This window comes from Manis pentadactyla, chromosome 14 (assembly GCF_030020395.1).
Source record: "Manis pentadactyla isolate mManPen7 chromosome 14, mManPen7.hap1, whole genome shotgun sequence".
Lineage (NCBI taxonomy): Eukaryota > Metazoa > Chordata > Mammalia > Pholidota > Manidae > Manis > Manis pentadactyla.
The window spans coordinates 49,480,023-49,497,626 of NC_080032.1; the positions used below are offsets into that span (position 1 = coordinate 49,480,023).

A 17,604-nucleotide genomic window follows, 5' to 3' on the forward strand; every position below is an offset into this window, starting at 1 on the left:
TCCTTCTGGGATTGATTATAAATCCCAGCACATAAAAGAGGAAAATAATATATCTGGTCCTAAGACATCCCAGGTTTGGAAGAGGTTAGTAAAATAGGGAGTAATCAGGAAAAAGGAGGCAAGGAATGGCAGCTTATTTGAGGAAGATCCTCAAGTCCGTATTTGCAAGTTCATAAATTAGTACCTGAAACATTTACTAGTGGCTGAAGAGTACCCATCCCCAAATGTCTCCTTTAAGTATTTACCCATTTTACTTAGGGTACCAGCATGAGTGCTGCTTGTCATGGGAGCTGCTTGGTGGTTCACTGATGGAATATTTGGTGGTTAAAATGAAATGCATATTAGGTAAAATAAATTATTTCCAAGGAAGTGAAAGCTGTAAATAAAATATACATTCACAAATAAACAAATGCTATTAGGAAATACAGCTCAGTCCATGCCAAGCTGTTACTGTCTAAATTGCCTCCTTCCTGGCTTGCAATTAATTTTTGCTTATGTGTTTGGAGATCAGGGAAAGGGTAATAGCCTAATGGGTCATGATTTTATTTTAATATTTTGATTAAAGAGACTAAATAACTTGGACCCTGGATAACCATAGGACTAAAGCCTTTATCCATCAAACTTTAATTTCTAGACAGAAAGTTGTGTTTACATTTCTGGATAAATTTAGCATTGAGTTATATATAATATAAAGTGATGAGATGGTTATGTAATTATTGCTACCTGTTCCCCTGCTCACCTTCTTTCCTATTCACTCTCTTTTCTTTCTTTAATCTACTTGACTAGCTTCCTTCTGCCCTGTGTTCAGATCTTAAAAGGCCAGTGCTCTTTGAACAGTGTAATGAGAGCAAGGACCGTTATGTAATGACTGCTGGTATCCTAGCATCTGCATGCTCCCCCACCTCACACACACATGCCCAGGCCCCCGTTCTGTCCCTTTCCCTTTCTCCATCCTCTGTCTGCCCTGCCGCCTTACACCTTCCCATTTGGGAAACCCTGTTGTCTTTGGAAAAAATGTTCTAGTGTTCCTCACCTGGCCGATAGACATTTCTGAAAAGTTACTCTGCTAATCTTGATTACCTTTACAGTTACTCAGATAGTATGAAGTTAAATAAATTAGACTATGATGCTTTATTTAGAGACTGTAAGTACACTTTCTGAGTTTGTAACAGGACCAGGAGAAAACCATGAATTATGTATGTGCTAGTGCAATTGTCAATCAAACAATTTTAGGCTGTAAAACTATTGTTTTGTGAATGAAATCTCACCCGGAACTGCAATATATAATTCACTTAAACGTCTTCCCCCATTTTGATTGACTTGAGGATTGGTTGGGGATGGGCCTTCCCATCAACAACCCCGCCCTTCGCATGTACCACCAGGGCACTGCCGAAACCACCCAATGGATGCCTGCAGCTCCTCGGGGCATGGGCTGGGAACCACAGTACTAGTGAGGACAGGCAGGCCCTTCAGTGGCAAGAAAAAAAAAAAGAGAACATGATAAGGAATTCTGGTTCATGAATCCAATAATACCAGAGTGTTTTCTAATCTGCTAGGCGCTTATGTAAGGTAGTTCTGGAAAAACATACACATACTTATTTTTATGTGTGTATATTACATGTACATATTCAGAAGTACTTAAACCTATGGCCCACCTTCCCCCAAGGGATCCATGAACTTGGATAGAAAAAAAAACTTTATTTTCACTAACATCTCACTGAAATTTGACATTTTATTCAATTATCAGTATTGACAACAAATTACAGTATTAGCAATGCCTATGAATTTGTCACCAGTAAAAACCAGAAATGTTTTTGTTTCTCATTAAATTATTGGAGATACCTCGAAATATTTTTGCTCATCACTATAAAACTACAAGTAGTTGCTAGATCTGTTGCTCGATGTCATTATTTAGTGTGCTAATAAGGAAGCACATATATTTTTGATGACCGTATTTCAGTATCATTAGTTTTCTTCATAATCATAAGTATTTTATTTCAGGCACATAAATTCTTCTGAAGGCATCATCCAGACACCAGAGGGGTCCGTGGCACAAAAGGGATACGGTAAATTCTGTGCAGGATAAAAATATATAATTTCATCTGCTTTCAACTTTGCCCTCACAAAGCTACATATTCCTAAGGGAGTCCATGGTGGGGAGCCTCAAAAGTCAGAGGAAGGTCAGCCTCCCCACTCGTGTCTTCCAGCCCCTAGGGCCCTCTGAGATTGCTTCTCCCAGGTATAAAGCAGGATCAGTGGTTGCAAGGAGTAACTCAAACGGCCTGTGCAGAGCCCCAGCCTCCCTTGTCTCCTTTCATTAGTAAAATTATAACCCAGCCTTTGTCACTGGGAGCCACATGATGCTTCTGGTAATATTTATGCTTTCTTTTTTTAATGTCTGCTTATGAGTCACAAGATTTGAGTTCCTCAGTTAAGCCAACCTCTGATTAGTAGGTTTGCATAATGGATAAAATTATGTGGTTTTTGGCCACAAAGTGGGTGTTATTTTATCAGCAAAATCATAAGCAACTTGGGAGCTCATTATGACCCTGCCCGCTTGATTGTTCCTCTTAGGATATGAGTCCCATAACTTTTACAATCCCAGGTTGCCTTCCCCTGGTTTTAAAAATTCTTTGTTATCTCTCCTAGAATATCATAGAGGGAAGATTTAAATATTTAATTCCCAACACCTAAATATGCATAATAGGCCGTATAGCTCATTTTAGGAGATATATGCAGTGTTGAAAAGTTTTATATAAGTTAACTAAAAATGCAATGGCAGAAATATTTGTTTAAAAAAATAACCCGGTAGTAAATTACTTTTAATAAGTAAGCAAACTACTGTATCAGGTAAATTGTCACCTAAAAATTACTCATCTTTTAAGTTCATATTTTTGTAGTTTTATATTTTCATATGGCATGTTTGATTGAACATTTTTCTTAGTGATCTTCATAATTTTGAATGGAAAAGTATTTAAATTTTAATAGTGACTTTAGGATGCAACATGCTAAGAAATTTGCTTCAGTACATTACAGCATAAGAGCACATACTTATTTGGGTTGAGGGATTGGGAAAAAATGAAGTGTCCCATTAAGCTTCTTTAAACAATCAAATGTGTTTGCCTTTGACAGAAGTCTTTAATAAAACCTAGTCAGTGGAATTCAGTTTGAATCTTATTTCTTTGAAATGCAACAACATCCTTGTAAGTTGTTGGACTTTGCTACAATACATGAGGCATACGGTTTCTTGCACTAGCTAAGAGGCCTAGAGGGTAACATTTTAATATCTTTGTTCCCCAGTTTACTGCCACTTCAGTGTGTTGCAGGGAACTTTTTGCTAGATTTTTACACTCATTGAAGTGTGAGCCACAAGGCTTCTCCAGGACCCTTGGTGAAGGGAAGTGAAGCATGTGCCATTCAAGAGGCTGTTTGTGTTGATGTATTTAAGACAAATGTGACTCAGATACAGAGATGGGTGGACTGCAATAAAGTAACCCATCATGAGTTCATGGAAGAATGCTGAGGGCCTTATTAACAGAGCTGAAATGGAAAAGAAGGAAACAATTCAAGAAACGTTCTGAAGGATTAGAATTGACAGGAATTCACGACTGTTTAGTTTTGGAGGAAAAGATAAAAATCAGATATTTAAGTGAAAGTGTTTGCTATATTTTTATTATTATTATTAAAAAACAACACATATTCACTATAGAAAAATTTTTGAAATGCAACTATAAGAACATAAAAAATACCCATAATCTCAGTTAGCTAGAAATAGTGTGATTTGTGTTCTTTATACACACACACATATATATATGTATGTACACATATATATTTGTGTATAGGCGTATATATGTATCCTATACATACATTTTAATTCCCTTTTGATGGGTATTTATTATATTCTCCTTATGCTATCACAATAATGCTAATGTGAACATTATTATAGTTAAATATTTGTACATATCTTCAATTATAATCTCCTTAGGATAAGTTCTCAGAAGGAGAATTATTGGATCAAAAAAGGCATTTGTGTTTTAAAGGTGATTGCCAGACATTTCTACATTCAACATTTTCACATTGCCCTTCAGAAAGATTATACCAATTTATACTTCAAATAACATCCTTTCTGCCCAGGTGACTGGGTGGGTGGTGATGCTATTAATTGAGTTAAACTGCATAGGAGAGAACCTGGTTTGTAGGAGGAAGATGCTAGGTTCACGCTGAGCTGTGGTAACTGAATTATTTTCATTAACTCCCTAGATATTCAAATTCCTTTGGATTATTTTTGTGATAATGACAGCAATAATAAAAACAATTAGTACCTGAGATTCATCATACTCTTCACTGTGTGTCAAGCCCCTTGCATAAATTATCTCAATTAATTCCCAAAAACCTATTAATGGTAGTAAGATTACACCCATTTTGTGGAGGAGAAAATGGAGCTGTAGAGAATTTTAGGTACTTGACCAAAGTTACAGAGCTGGTAGGTATTCAGTTACAGGAATTCAAATTAAAAACTAGGGTGACTTAACAAATACATCTTAGAAGTACAGGACATAGAGGAGATGGGGTCAAAGTGAATTGTAAGCATAGTCAATTTGAAAGCATCTGGTCTTCCTAGTACATTGCTAATGCATCTGACTCTTTTTTTCATTCTCTCTCTCTACTTTAAATATTGCCCATTCTTCAAAGCCAAATCAGTATCATTCCTCATCAGCAAAAACTTACAATGTCAAACCAGATCTTCTCAGTATATATTATGAGTACTTCAAGGCAAGTGCTTTGAGTTAAGTTCATCAGGTCTTTTTATAGTCACCATGGACCAGGCACTGGACTGAATGTTTTATATTTCATTTTTACCAGCCACAATCCTATGAGTCCTGTGAGATTAATACCGTTATTATCTGTACTTTATAGAGGAGGATCTGAGGTTCAGAAAGGTCATTTGCTCAAGTTCACATCCTGTATGGGACCTAACCCTTTATTGGTATACTGAGGTGCTGGAGTATGGCTTGAAGGAGAGTTAGTATTTGGATGAGCAGAAAAAAGGAAAAGGGCTTTCCTGTGAGAGAACAACAGTACAAGGAATGGAGAACAGAATGTGGGGCAGAGTTGGACAGCATCTAATAAATAGGCCAGTGAATTAGGACATGAGTGTAAGTCAGAGGAATCTGTAGTGCAGCTCTATAGCAAGGGTGAACTTCTCTGCCACAGGAAACCTGTGAAGGTCAGTTGAGCCACAAAATAACTTTGGGCAGTTTGAAAGCAGAAGACCAGAGCAATGTTTTTCATCCTAGCATTCCTTTCTAAGGGAATCTCAAAAATGGCTGAGGGGGTTCAAGGAAGCTTAATTAAACCTGAGTATTTATCTTCCAGGAATTTTTTAGGCTAAGTTAGACACTGTATTTCTTTGCCTTTTGTAGGAATCACAGCTCTATATGATAGCACTTGCTCTCTCATTATTCATCAAAGCTCTAGTCATCATTGGTGTACTTTTTCCCATAAGAAAGGAAAAGGAATGATTACTTACTCTAAAGCTTTTCTGTTCAGAAATCAAAATAATTGTCCATTGGAAGTAATTCGAAAGAATGTTGGGTACATAAGAGCACAATTCAAGGAAGAGGTGCACCAGTGCTGTCAAGTCAGTGGTGAGCAGAATGGAAAGGAATAGATGATTCTTTATTATAGAGGCAAAGCTAAAATTGATCAAAGTAGCATAACATGAACCTTGGGAGTATTGACTTTTCTATTTCTTAATGACTGTCTATGAAGAGTAAAGAGACAATGAAAACAAGATTTTAAGGCAGAGTATATAAATGTCAAACAGGAACCAAATCATGTCACTAAAAATTATGTAATGTCAAAAATACATCTTAGATTAAGGGAAAAACATTCTTTTTCAGAGTTCATGTTCAAGTATCAGAGATAAACCAGGTTTTTATTTGCTTTGTATAAGCTTTGAGGAAACTATCTTGAAGGTAGGTTAGTATATGAAGTATATGGAAAAATTAAACTTTTCAATTAGATATCTTCCAAATCCAATGTTTTAAAAAGAAAATTAAAGCTTTCTTTGGAAATTCTCTATTTCAGCCAAATTGTGAGATTATCTCCTTGTTAGACTAGTTTAAATTGTTGTCTAGAATTTTATACTTTTATTTAATTCCTCCTTTTACCTCTGTGCAGATTCTCATTCCTAAAAATATTCTTTAAAATATGAGAACTATTTGCCTGACATCCTTTTTAAGTGAGAACTCTTTTTATCTATTCTGGCCAGATTGTGATCTGATAACCTTGTTATACACCAGACAATCTGTAACAAAAGAAAAAATACCATACTTATGTATGCCTTAAAGGCAGTGGCTTTGAGATGGTAGAAAAAAGTGAACATAAATACCATAGAAAACAGTTTTCTGGTTTTTTGCTTGATTAAGTTTTCAGCAAAATTGAAAACTAAAGATCATTTACCAATGATTCCAAATATTCATTCTAAATTGACTAAATTTTAATGAGCACTTTCCCCCAAATTGTGTAAACATTTATTTCTTTTTGCTAATAGCAAACCTTCAGAAACTTTGTTGGATGTGTTTAACCTCTTAAAGAAAAAATGACAAAAATTTATTTGTGAGAAATTTATGGATAGCTATTTTATGTCCTATATGATATGGAAACCCACAATATTTTGGCTAGGATACTGAATCTCGTAAACTGGAGTGTTTAAAATAGTAACAGTTTAGAAGTTTAAAAATGGTAATAATTTAAATGTATATCATGACTTTCTTTTCTTTTCAGCCAATACAAGTTTCAGAAATCATACCTTTCTTAAGATTTTAAGGCAGAGTGTATAAACGTCAAACGGGAACCAAATCATGTCACTAAAAATTATGTAAAGTCAAAAATACATCTTAGATTAAGGGAAAAACATTATTTCTCAGAGTATATGTATGTAATATACTGAAAGTAAATATATTTGGGGTTACATATGCACACACAAGTATATTCCATTTAAGTATGTTTCTTTTTAAAATCCATCTTTGAGGAAAGTGGATATAATTTGCTCCTTTTAGAATAGAAAATGCATTTACTTGTATGTCTCCACATTTGTTTCCTATGTTTTCTTCAGTGTTAACTTAGCGGGAAAAGTTCCTCCCAGCACCTGCTTTTCTTCTCTTCACTGTCCACAAGTGGGTGTTATTAAACTGGGGAGGAAGATTAATGTATTTCCTACTAATTCCATATATGAGAACATATATCTTTATTAATGTTAATGGTGGGGGCCTCTCATTATGTTATGGAATAATCTGCTTTAGGCAAAGGTTTTTCTTCTAAAGAACTTCATAACATTTAAAGGTTAATAGGTAAAGAACAATATCTTAAGGTAAGTGTTTTTATTACAGGACATGATTGGATGGTTTTTATTAAGTTATATGATGATTTGAATGGGGAAGAAAAAAAGTACGTTGCTTCTTGCCCTCAACTTTAATGCCTTTAAATCAAATAATGACCTTCTGGAAAATAGTTAATTTTAAGCATTTGGAAAGATCAATACCACTTTGCCACCAAAATATGGCCTGGATGATGAAATTTGATATATTTAAAGTATCATTTCACCCTTTTAACCTAGTAAATAATTTAAAATGCTCTCAGTAATGCTTTGCCATTTTGTTTTGCTTCTCACTGTTCAAAGTGCTATGATTGTTCTCAAGAAAATGTTAGAAGTGGATGTGGGAAGCATCCAGGCCTGGTACCTAGAAGCGGGGTTGTGCCTCCATTAGGCCTTATGTGTGTCTGGATTAAGGCCCCAAAGAAGTAATTTGTTTTAATACTGTATTTGATACAGTGTGTTAAGAGCACAAAACGTGTGAAAATGGAACCCTTCTGAAATGTTAAAGGGGTGGTTTAAAACATTAGTCACTTGGCATCTTGTGGGATATCTTAACCCTTTATGCTAAAGGTGAAAGATCCTGTCACTCTGACAATCAGAACCCATTTTCCTTCCCAGTTTATGGAACATTGGTATGAAATTAACCCTTAAGTGCCGACAGCTTTGTAAATAAAAAAAAAGAAATTGCCCTCTATTAGTATGTTTGTGGGCCGATTTTTTTAAAAGTAGAACATTATTTGCTGAATGATAAATTGATAGCTTTATAGTTGTTGAAAATGTACTCATCAAAATGCCTGGTGTAGTTTAGTCTATAATACTCCAGTTTTTGTTAGGAGAACTATTTGCTAGATTATGTGCTTAATCGTTGTTCCTAGTACTTGCTAAAATGTAATTCATGCTTTCTACTAAAATGTTTATATCAAATACATCCCTATTTAGATTGATTTCTTTTAATATCATATATTATTATACTATATGCCCCAGAGATTGGAACAAAATACTCCTGCAAATAACACATAAAAGATGAGGGTAAGAGGGGGAATAAATACAGACTATAAAAGGTTAGCTTTTGAGAACTCAAATTACCATTCTGTTTTTTAAAATGTATGCTTCCTTCTTAGTTGCAGCAAGAATTATTTGTCATTTTCTTTTTCTATAGCTCTTGGGTTTAAAATGTATATGTACATAACAATAATATATACATATCTATATGCTGTATTAAATGAGTTTTTTTCTGAGAGACTACTAAAGCCTCTTTTCCCTGGAAAACTAGTTGTGTTACATGATCCCAGCTTTAACACAGAACAGGCTCTCTAAGGGTTCTCTTTTTATATGTGTGGGGCTATATAGGTACAAGAAATTCATTCATGAAAGGAGGTTATTTTCCTGACTCAATTAAAATCATTGTGTACCCTTTACCCGTTAAAATGTTAGAAGTGAATTGGTTTGAATTAACTGTTCTAAAAAGAGTAAAGTGGAAATCAGAGATTGAGTTTGGTTGGAAATTAGCAGCTGAGGGATGAAGGTGTCAGGATTTTTATTTAAATGTGGTACAACAAGATTCTGTCAGTAAAGCACATCATTAGAATATTGAATTTAGAACTGCTAATTTTTCCTTTAAAATGAGCATACAGTCATGTGTTTCATGGACCATAATAAATTGCCATTGTGTTATCATTGAGTTTGTTTTGCTTTTTTTCAGGACCTGTTTTGGCAGTCATTCTGCATTTTCTCTTTTCCTTTTTTCCCCGATCTTACATTTCTTTAATAGATCCCTAACTAAAAGCAGTCAAAAGAATGTTATTTATTTCATGCAGTCTCGGGTTTAGCATCTTCTGCACCATTTTCTTGCTTACGGTAGCAAGACATTTGCAGATGGCTCTTGGTTACTATAAAGTACATAACAGTATTTCCTTTGTGGCAGATGGATTTAAGACTTTTAGTTCTCAATAAATGTAGGTTTACAATACATAACTTTACAGGATTTGTGTTGTATATAACAGGTTTGAACATATTATCTCAGAATTCATCTGCATGGCATTTTCAGCTTATTCAGGGTTCATGCCAGTTTTTTTAAGTAATAGGGGGAGCGCTGTGATTGATAGCAACAGCTCAAGGCGTGATTTTGAATAGAAACAAAGGGTTTAGAACAGAAGGTGTCAAATTAAACTTTGTCAGTTTGAAAAGTAGTAACATCCTGAAAGTTTTACTAATTTATTTACATGTGGCTACTGTTTATATTTTGCCCTCTTTATATGCAGTGTAATGTTGCTTGGCAAATTTACTACATTTAAAGTTTAGGTTGTTCCTTGTACCATTTTAGTTTTCTGAGAATGGATCAGTCTCATTATTTTAAGGCTGTTAGTCTCCTGTCTTTTCTACTGTTCACAACAGTTGTGATCTATTTAATTTTGAGAGCAGTTACCTACTCCTGTCTATGATCTTACCTTATTTCAAGTCCCAGAGATCTCCTTTAAAAATGTAATTATGTTCACATTTTGCAACAAAGTGCTGCATTTCACTCCTGACTCTCCTCTGTCAAGTAAATCTATATACATTTATCTTTTAAAAACCAATACAGTACTTAGGAGAATCATGATTACTTGTCAAATATTACCAATATTCTGACATGTTCATTGTCCTCCCAAGTTTATTTGCTCTAGCAATATCATTTGTGGAAAAGCAACCTAGAAAAAAAGGCATTGAGGAATTAGTATTTGGCTTTTTTAGTCACTTTCTGCAAAACATAGCTCAGATTATTGTCACCATTAATAGTCTCAATCAGTAGGATTTTTAGGTAGTTAGAATATTCCAAGGTATTTAAATAGTATTAGAATAAACGAATCTTATTTTTGCCAGTGTAAATTGGGAATGAGCCAATTTATCTCTACTGACAAAGAGCTAGCATGTCAAAATGTCTGTTTTCCATTATTTTTTAAGAGATACACATATCAAGCAAAGCACTCCCTCAGCCCCTTTTGATTTTTTTTGGAATACCCTTGTAGAACTAACAGTTCCCAGCTGCACCGTTAAATATTTTTCTAAGAAGCATCTGATTTCAGTCTCTTAAAATCATCGAGTCTCTTGAAAGGCTAGCAGAGACATGCTTCAGACTTACAATTCATCATATTATTTTCAGATAAGGAATTAGAAGTATTATTTAAGGGCAGAGGTTAATAGCAAACTACTGGAAATGTTATGTTAGTCATGGGCAATTAATAAAAATAAGGACCCATCCCATAAGTATAGAGACACAGAAGTGACAATATGAGCAAAATATTTGTTGAATGAGACAGGGCGCTTTTTCTGAAATATTTGTTAAACCAGCATGAGTGGGATTGTTTAAGAATTAGCTATCATTATTAGCCGTTTTAAAGGAACTAATGATTTTCTTTTCCAAAGAACATCTGGGACCCACATGCTTTTTCACATATATCCAAATGCTAACTGATCTCTGTTAACTTTAAAAAGTTTCTAAAGGATTTGAAAAATTACTGGAGTTGTTCAGCTCTCCAAGGAGCTTTCTTAAGTGAATCATTTTTAATTTAACTTTTAGCAATTTTTAGTTACAGGCATTTGTTTCTTAAAAAATTGTTAGATGTTCAGTGTTTAGCACTTATTGCAATAATATAATACTAAGTAAGAAAAAAAGCTTTTTTGTTCTGTTCTTTATGAACCTTCTAACATCTCTTGAAAGGTAAATACTGTTGCAGTTGATTTGCCATATATAGGCATGGGGGCCGGTCAGTTGCCATAGCTGAGGAATGGAGACAAGGGGGAGGAGGCAAGTGATCTTAACCGTAGTGAATACTCAAGCCTTCAGGAAGATGTACATCTAAAACTGGTACAGCATCAGAACTGAGAGGTGAGCTATAAGAAATCCTTAGATACAGGAAAATATGAAATATCTTCATGGCCTAATCCAGATAGTAAATATTTGCCAGTAAGAACTAAAGAAACATCTCCAAGGCACCATGTGCAAGTGGGTCTCAAATACTTAGAATTTTATAGTTAATATTGTACTTATATAGGGAGAGCTAAAATAGTACATATTATCATACTATTCTGGAAATAAACATAGAATTGCCATACTTAAAAGAGAAGCAGACACTGAAATCACAATTATTATTTATTATTTTATTTAATAATAGTGTTTCAGGCAAAGCTTCTGTTTACTGCCTGCCCTCTTAGCCTTGGATTATGCATTCACTGGCATTGAATGAGTGCATGATTGCATGTCCTTCCCCAGGTACACATTTGTTTAAATAAAAGACCTGTTGAATAGAGAATCAAAGGCCTTTTAGGGAATTAGTAGATCTCAGGAGGTTTTGAGCAGTCAACCTTGGCTTAGTAGTGTGGGGGCTTTGGGAAGCTAATCAGTCCTCTGTCTTTTCTCTTAAAATCTCTCAAATAGGCTATTGTGGGGAGAATGGGCCTTGCTTCTTCCCACTGTGTATTGCAGTTAGAAGGAGAATTCTTTCCAATGGTTCAGTTTGAGAAGAAGGGAAGTCATACCATCTCTGTTCTCACCCCAAAGGTAACATTAAAAAGAAATTTCCTGTAATTAGTGCTAACAGAAAAAATAAGAAGAAATGGTACTGTTTGCATTCCCATCCAGCCACTTTACTTGCAATTTCCAAGTAACCCTTTTGTTTTAGATCCAGTTCCTAACGCAGAGACTGAGACAGGGAGTCAGGTGTTCATGGTTGGTGAGGGACCTGGAAGGAGTGAGGGAGGAGGGAAGAGGTGTAGGAGACCAGTGAGAATATGGTCTCGGGAAGTCTGCAGTGATGGTGGAAGGAGCAAGACCAGTGGAGTGGGCCGTCCCTAGAGAGTAAACTGAGGGGTGTCAGGGGGATACCCTCTCCCTCCACCCCACTGCCCAGGCCATCACAGCAGCCCCAGTGAAGAAGGTTGGAGATGATGATTAGAAAATGTTAGACAGTGTGCCCTGTTTTGGGCCGTTCAGTTCTCCGTAGATAATCTGAGGGTCAGAAACCAAGGTTGAAGTCTTGGCATTCATTCTACATTTCTTTCTTAGTCCAGGAAATCTTTGAAAATTCTTGCCTGACGAATCACATATGCAGATCACAGTGGACAGAAAAACAGGACTCCGAGGTGTCTTTGAAAAGTTCTTTCTAGAAGAATTACTCAAATGCCCATGCTAATCATCATGCTTTACATTGGACCCACTGCTCACACAGTTGAGTGTTCTTTATTTCACACACACAAATGTACATAGACAAATATTCATTCATAGTTTCCTTTCTAATACAAAAATTATAGACTTAGGGAATCCTTTTCGAAGAAAATTATTCTAAAAATTTGTACTGTCTCTTCTTAAAAATCCTCAGGACCACAGATGGCCTCTCATGAGACAAGAAAGTCAGGCAAGACTAGAAATGTCCCACTCAGCTCGGCTTTCCTCCAGTTACACATGCTGTGGAGTCCACAGTAGATGCATCTTGCCCTTGCAGTCTGAAAAATATGACCCTTCTTTAAGATGCAAATCTCACCATTTATTAGAAACAGCCTGCCTCCTGGACAGCCACCACTATTCTCTCTTAACAGGTTTTAAAGAGTTTTTTTTTTTTTTTTTAAGCAGATTGGAGTGTTTTGAGCTTATGAAAAAAGTTGACTTCACCGGGTCTTCTTGTCTTTCAGCTCCTAATGGAAAATGTCAGCACCCCACAGGCATAAACTGACCTGTTGTGCTCTTGTCTCTAAGGGGTGGCTGTGTGAGCTGTTACGCTGGAAGGAAGACCCTTCTCCAGAGAACAGGACGCTGTGGGAGAACCTCTCCATGATCCGGAGGTTCCTCAGTCTTCCTCAGCCAGAACGGGATGCCATTTATGAGCAGGAGAGCAACGCGGTGCATCACCATGGCGACAGGCCTCCCCACATCATCCACGTTCCCGCAGAGCAGATTCAGGTTCGTTTACCTCGGCCAGTTCAGTGCAGCACAAAGTCAGCAGCTTTGAACTTAGGGAAAGTAACGTTTCTCTTCTTCCCACCAGTCTAAACACAGGCTTTCTAGCAGATATAACAATACACTGCCATCCTGCTCAGGGGGATAAAAGAATTAACACACTTTTTCCAACATTGTATTGTGTTCCTCCCCCCTCATCTCCCCACCCCCCAAAGTGGCAGGAACCCCCTTTTATACTTACTGTTTGGCAAGTGTGTCTTTGTTAGAATAGGTTGTCTTGTGTGGAAGAGCTTAAATTTTTTTTGTTATCTTTTAAAAATACCACCTATTTTAAAATCAATACCAGTACTGTCCCCTAGGAAAGGAATGACTGCTGTTTCTATGGAGGAAATTTGTAGAATCACAGCTTTGCACCTTGGATTCTATGCAAAAAGAGGAGGGGCAGGAAACCTAACTGGAGTCTTGCTTCTGACTCCATGGCCCTTCCGTCCCCTCATAGCTGTTTCCCCACACCCTCACAGAACACAGGTTAGCAGGGAGGCATGTCTGTCTGTCTGCCCCCAGAGCCCCTTGCCCGCCGCCCTTGGGAAAGCAGAGTCTAGAGGCCTTCCCTTGCCAGGCCTGCTGACCCCGGCACCATGGGGCAGTGCTGCTCCTCAGGTGAGCGGGCACAAGCTGCCTCTGCCAGCAGGAGGGGGAGACCAAGAGGGGGTGGTGTAGAGACCTGCTCCTCTGATCAGCATTTTCAGGCATTCAGAGGGCGTGCTAGCCATGGCGGTGGCCAGAGACCACTGTTCCCGCAGGGGTGTCCTTGGGCCTCGCTTGCCGTGGCGCAGGACCTGTCTCCATTCATCCTCTGGGGGAGCTGCCCTGTGAACATAGGTTGGGAAGCTGTGGGATCCGGTGGTTTCTTGGCATTCTTATGGCCCCAGTTGTGTCTGAAGTGTGTTGAAATTGAACTTGAGCTGTATGACTGATTTCTGTTAAATCTAAGGGGATGTTTTTAGCTTTTCCCTCCAAGAGAAAATGCTGTTGCCTTCCAGAGTCTTAAAATTCTACTATCTTTGTTGAATCACCTGCATTATTTCTTGGTATTACTGTGGGGGAAAAAAGTACATATACATAGCTAAAAACAATAATAGGGTTATCCATCCACTAGGGAAAAAATCCTTGAGTATGTATTAAAGATAAATTGAAAAAGAGAATCCCTTAGGATATCAAGCACTAAAATAATCGCGAAAGCCTGAAAAACTTACTGTTTAGCAAAAACAAAAAGAGAAAGGTATATGTTAATAAAAATAGTACTTGTTTGAAAATGTAAATTGTACTTAATAAAATTGCTTCTTAAGAGGATAAAAGGAAACGCTTAGACACAGTATAAATGGTCTAGCATTTTGCTGCTTACTCAGGTTGATTTGCTTTGCTGATAAGAATTACTTGTATGGAGTGTACAGTATGCTTGTGTCACACATTTGTGTATAATTGTGTATGGAAATTATAGCACATACAGATACTAATCATGAAAACGTATCTCTATACATGAACTTTAAATCCTAATCACATCTGAGTTTGCTATAAACAAAACAGTTTGCTAGCCGTTACTGGGTTTGAACCTTTGCAGTAAGAAAAGACTTGGAATGTTAACCTAGTGCAGTTTGGTAAGAAATTGTACGTGCATCAAATCATAACTATTTAGTAGGAAATTCACAAATGTGTGAATCTCAAAAATCCTTTGTACTCATAAGAGGTAGTGAAGAAGAGTAGGCACTTACTTATTTTACTTGGAATTCAAGTCAGCCTTTTTAGTCTTGATCTGTGTTTTAACAATCCCATGAAATGGGGCAAAACACATGTCTTTCTAAGATGCTTTTGAAATCCTTACTTCTCGATCTTCATTTTAAATCTTTGTTGATTACTTATTCCATAATTCACTCTGCTGGCCTCGCCTTTGATGGCTCACATTTTTGGAGCACTGCATTCTCCCGTCAGGGAGCCAGGCTGCTAGCCCAGGGCTGAGGCCCCACTGACCGTAATGAGGAAGCCCGCTACCCCGGAAGCCCTAGTCCCTCCGTTCTCATTCTCACCGCCCTGATGTCTTCCCCAGGGCTGCGGGCCCCCTGGCAGGGCCGCGCCTCTCTCCCCAGCCAAGCCCCCTCCGCGTGCTCCTACCTGCGAGGGCTCGTCCTCGGGCGGGGGCCGCGTCCGGAAGGCAGGCTCTGACCGTGCTCATTCTCTCCAGCAGCCGCCGCCGCCCCCGCAGCCGCAGCCCGCGCCACCGCCACCCGCTCCGGTGCAGCCCCCAGCCGGGCCCCGGCTCCCCCCACGGCAGCCGCCAGCCGCCGCGCCGGCCGAAGCGGACGACGAGAGGCAGAAAGCCCGGCCGCGCACCAAGATCTCCGTGGAGGCCCTGGGCATCCTGCAGAGCTTCATCCAGGACGTGGGCCTCTACCCGGACGAGGAGGCCATCCAGACTCTGTCCGCCCAGCTGGACCTCCCCAAGTACACCATCATCAAGTTCTTTCAGAACCAGCGGTACTATCTCAAGCACCACGGCAAACTGAAGGACAACTCCGGCCTGGAGGTGGACGTGGCCGAGTACAAGGAGGAGGAGCTGCTCAAGGATTTGGAGGACAGTGTCCAAGATAAAAATGCCAACACCCTCTTCTCGGTGAAGCTGGAGGAAGAGCTCGCAGTGGAAGGAAACACAGATATTAACGCCGACCTGAAAGACTGAGATAAAAGTATTATTTTGATTCAGCAGTGCCAGTGGTATTTACTAACAAAACGAGAAGTCCACCTTGTATTCTCTCGAAAACCTTTGTTCATTGTTTGGCCAATGAATCTTCAGAAACTTGCACAAACAGGAAAGTTGAGAAAGGACAAGACAGACTGCACTAAATGTTTTACTCTGTTTTACAAACTGCTTGGCAGCCCCAAGTGAAGCATTGAGGATTGTTTGGTATTAAAAATTAAAATTTGTATTCACGGGAGGCACTGAGGTGTGTACCCCCGAAGCATGATATCAGTGATTTTTTTTTTTTTTAGTTGTTACTATTCTGGAGCCTCAAACAAGCATTATAACTTCTGTGATCATTATTTCCTTCCTTAATTATTTCTGTAACACTCCACACTGATCTTTGGAAACTCGCCCCTTATTTTAAAAAAAAGAGAAAGAGTTTGTTACCCTGTTGTATGTTACAGAAGAACTATAGACTGTGGGACGCAGCTTAAAGATGACATATGCCAACAAATGCCTTGTATAATATGGCACTGCCGTAATTCAAATCTGTTTTTATTTTGGAAATAAAAGTTCACTGTAATTTTTTTCATTTTCATTGTTACATGATTTTTTAAAAAAAAGAAAAAATGTGAAACACAATTTAGTCTTCTTTATTTATTTGTAGACCCTGCAGCACCATGTTGTAATTAATTTTTTGGAAGTTTCCGTTAAATGTAATATTGCTTCTCTTGTTACCATACTGATTCTTTTCTATTTATAAATGTATTTTGATGGGCAGTAAAACAAAGTGTCTTAAAAGTTTTAAATAGAGAAAATGTGCTTTACACAGTTGCCTATAAAAAGTGCTCTATGTTATCCAAGCAATTCATACTATAAGCTTCACTCTTATTGTTGTATGCAATTTTTACTATCATGCAAATAAGCTTAGGTAAATAAAACTAATAGATCACCTTAGAAAATTATGCAATTAATGTGAAAATAATTGATGTTTGCAATGTGTCTTCCTTTGGTTTACAATCAATTTTAAAGCTACATCTGTATAAAATTTCTGTATAAAGGTGTGTTTCTTTTTTATGAGTTTATGGTTATGAAAACACTGGCTATTTTGTTACAGCTGGCTGTTTTTATAAGTGTACCACAATTTTCTTTATGCAGAAATGTTCTGATTAGGAGTGGTTATTGACTGTAACTACACAATTAAACATGTTTGTATGGTCTGACATGGTAGGGTTTGTCTGCTTATGGGAGGTAACTTCAAAGACTCAAAGACGGCCCTCTCAGTTAGATGCATGTTAATACTTTCTTAACGATATTTTACTGATTTCAAAAAGAACAATTGAAAAGCCACTTGAAACACTGTAAATCACGAACACATGCTCATTTTTTTTGTTTAATGATGGTGATAACCTGTCCTGGTTAACATTTTGCTTAATAAACAGAGATAGCAGAATGGTCAAAAGACTTGCCAACAAAAACATAAATCAGTCTCTAGTAGTTATGTGCTTACAGTGGACTCATCTGCATTTATTTCACAATACTTGAATTATGGCAACA

The 17,604-nt window shown here is 37.5% G+C and overlaps 1 protein-coding gene across 5 annotated transcripts in view; it reads left to right on the plus strand.

Annotated features, from left to right (window-relative positions):
• The window catches only part of SATB1 (SATB homeobox 1), a 93,512-nt gene extending 76,242 nt beyond the window's left edge, over positions 1-17,270 (plus strand). For 4 of the 5 annotated variants that reach the window (XM_036901040.2, XM_036901039.2, XM_036901037.2 and 1 more), the window contains exons 10-11: positions 13,110-13,313; positions 15,550-17,270. In XM_036901040.2, the coding sequence (XP_036756935.1) occupies positions 13,110-13,313; positions 15,550-16,044 (699 nt within the window). In that variant the 3' untranslated portion in view covers positions 16,045-17,270. The remainder of the gene's footprint in view (positions 1-13,109; positions 13,314-15,549) is intronic. The other variant, XM_057492412.1, reaches the window with a different exon arrangement.
• Positions 17,271-17,604: the final 334 nt, after the last annotated feature.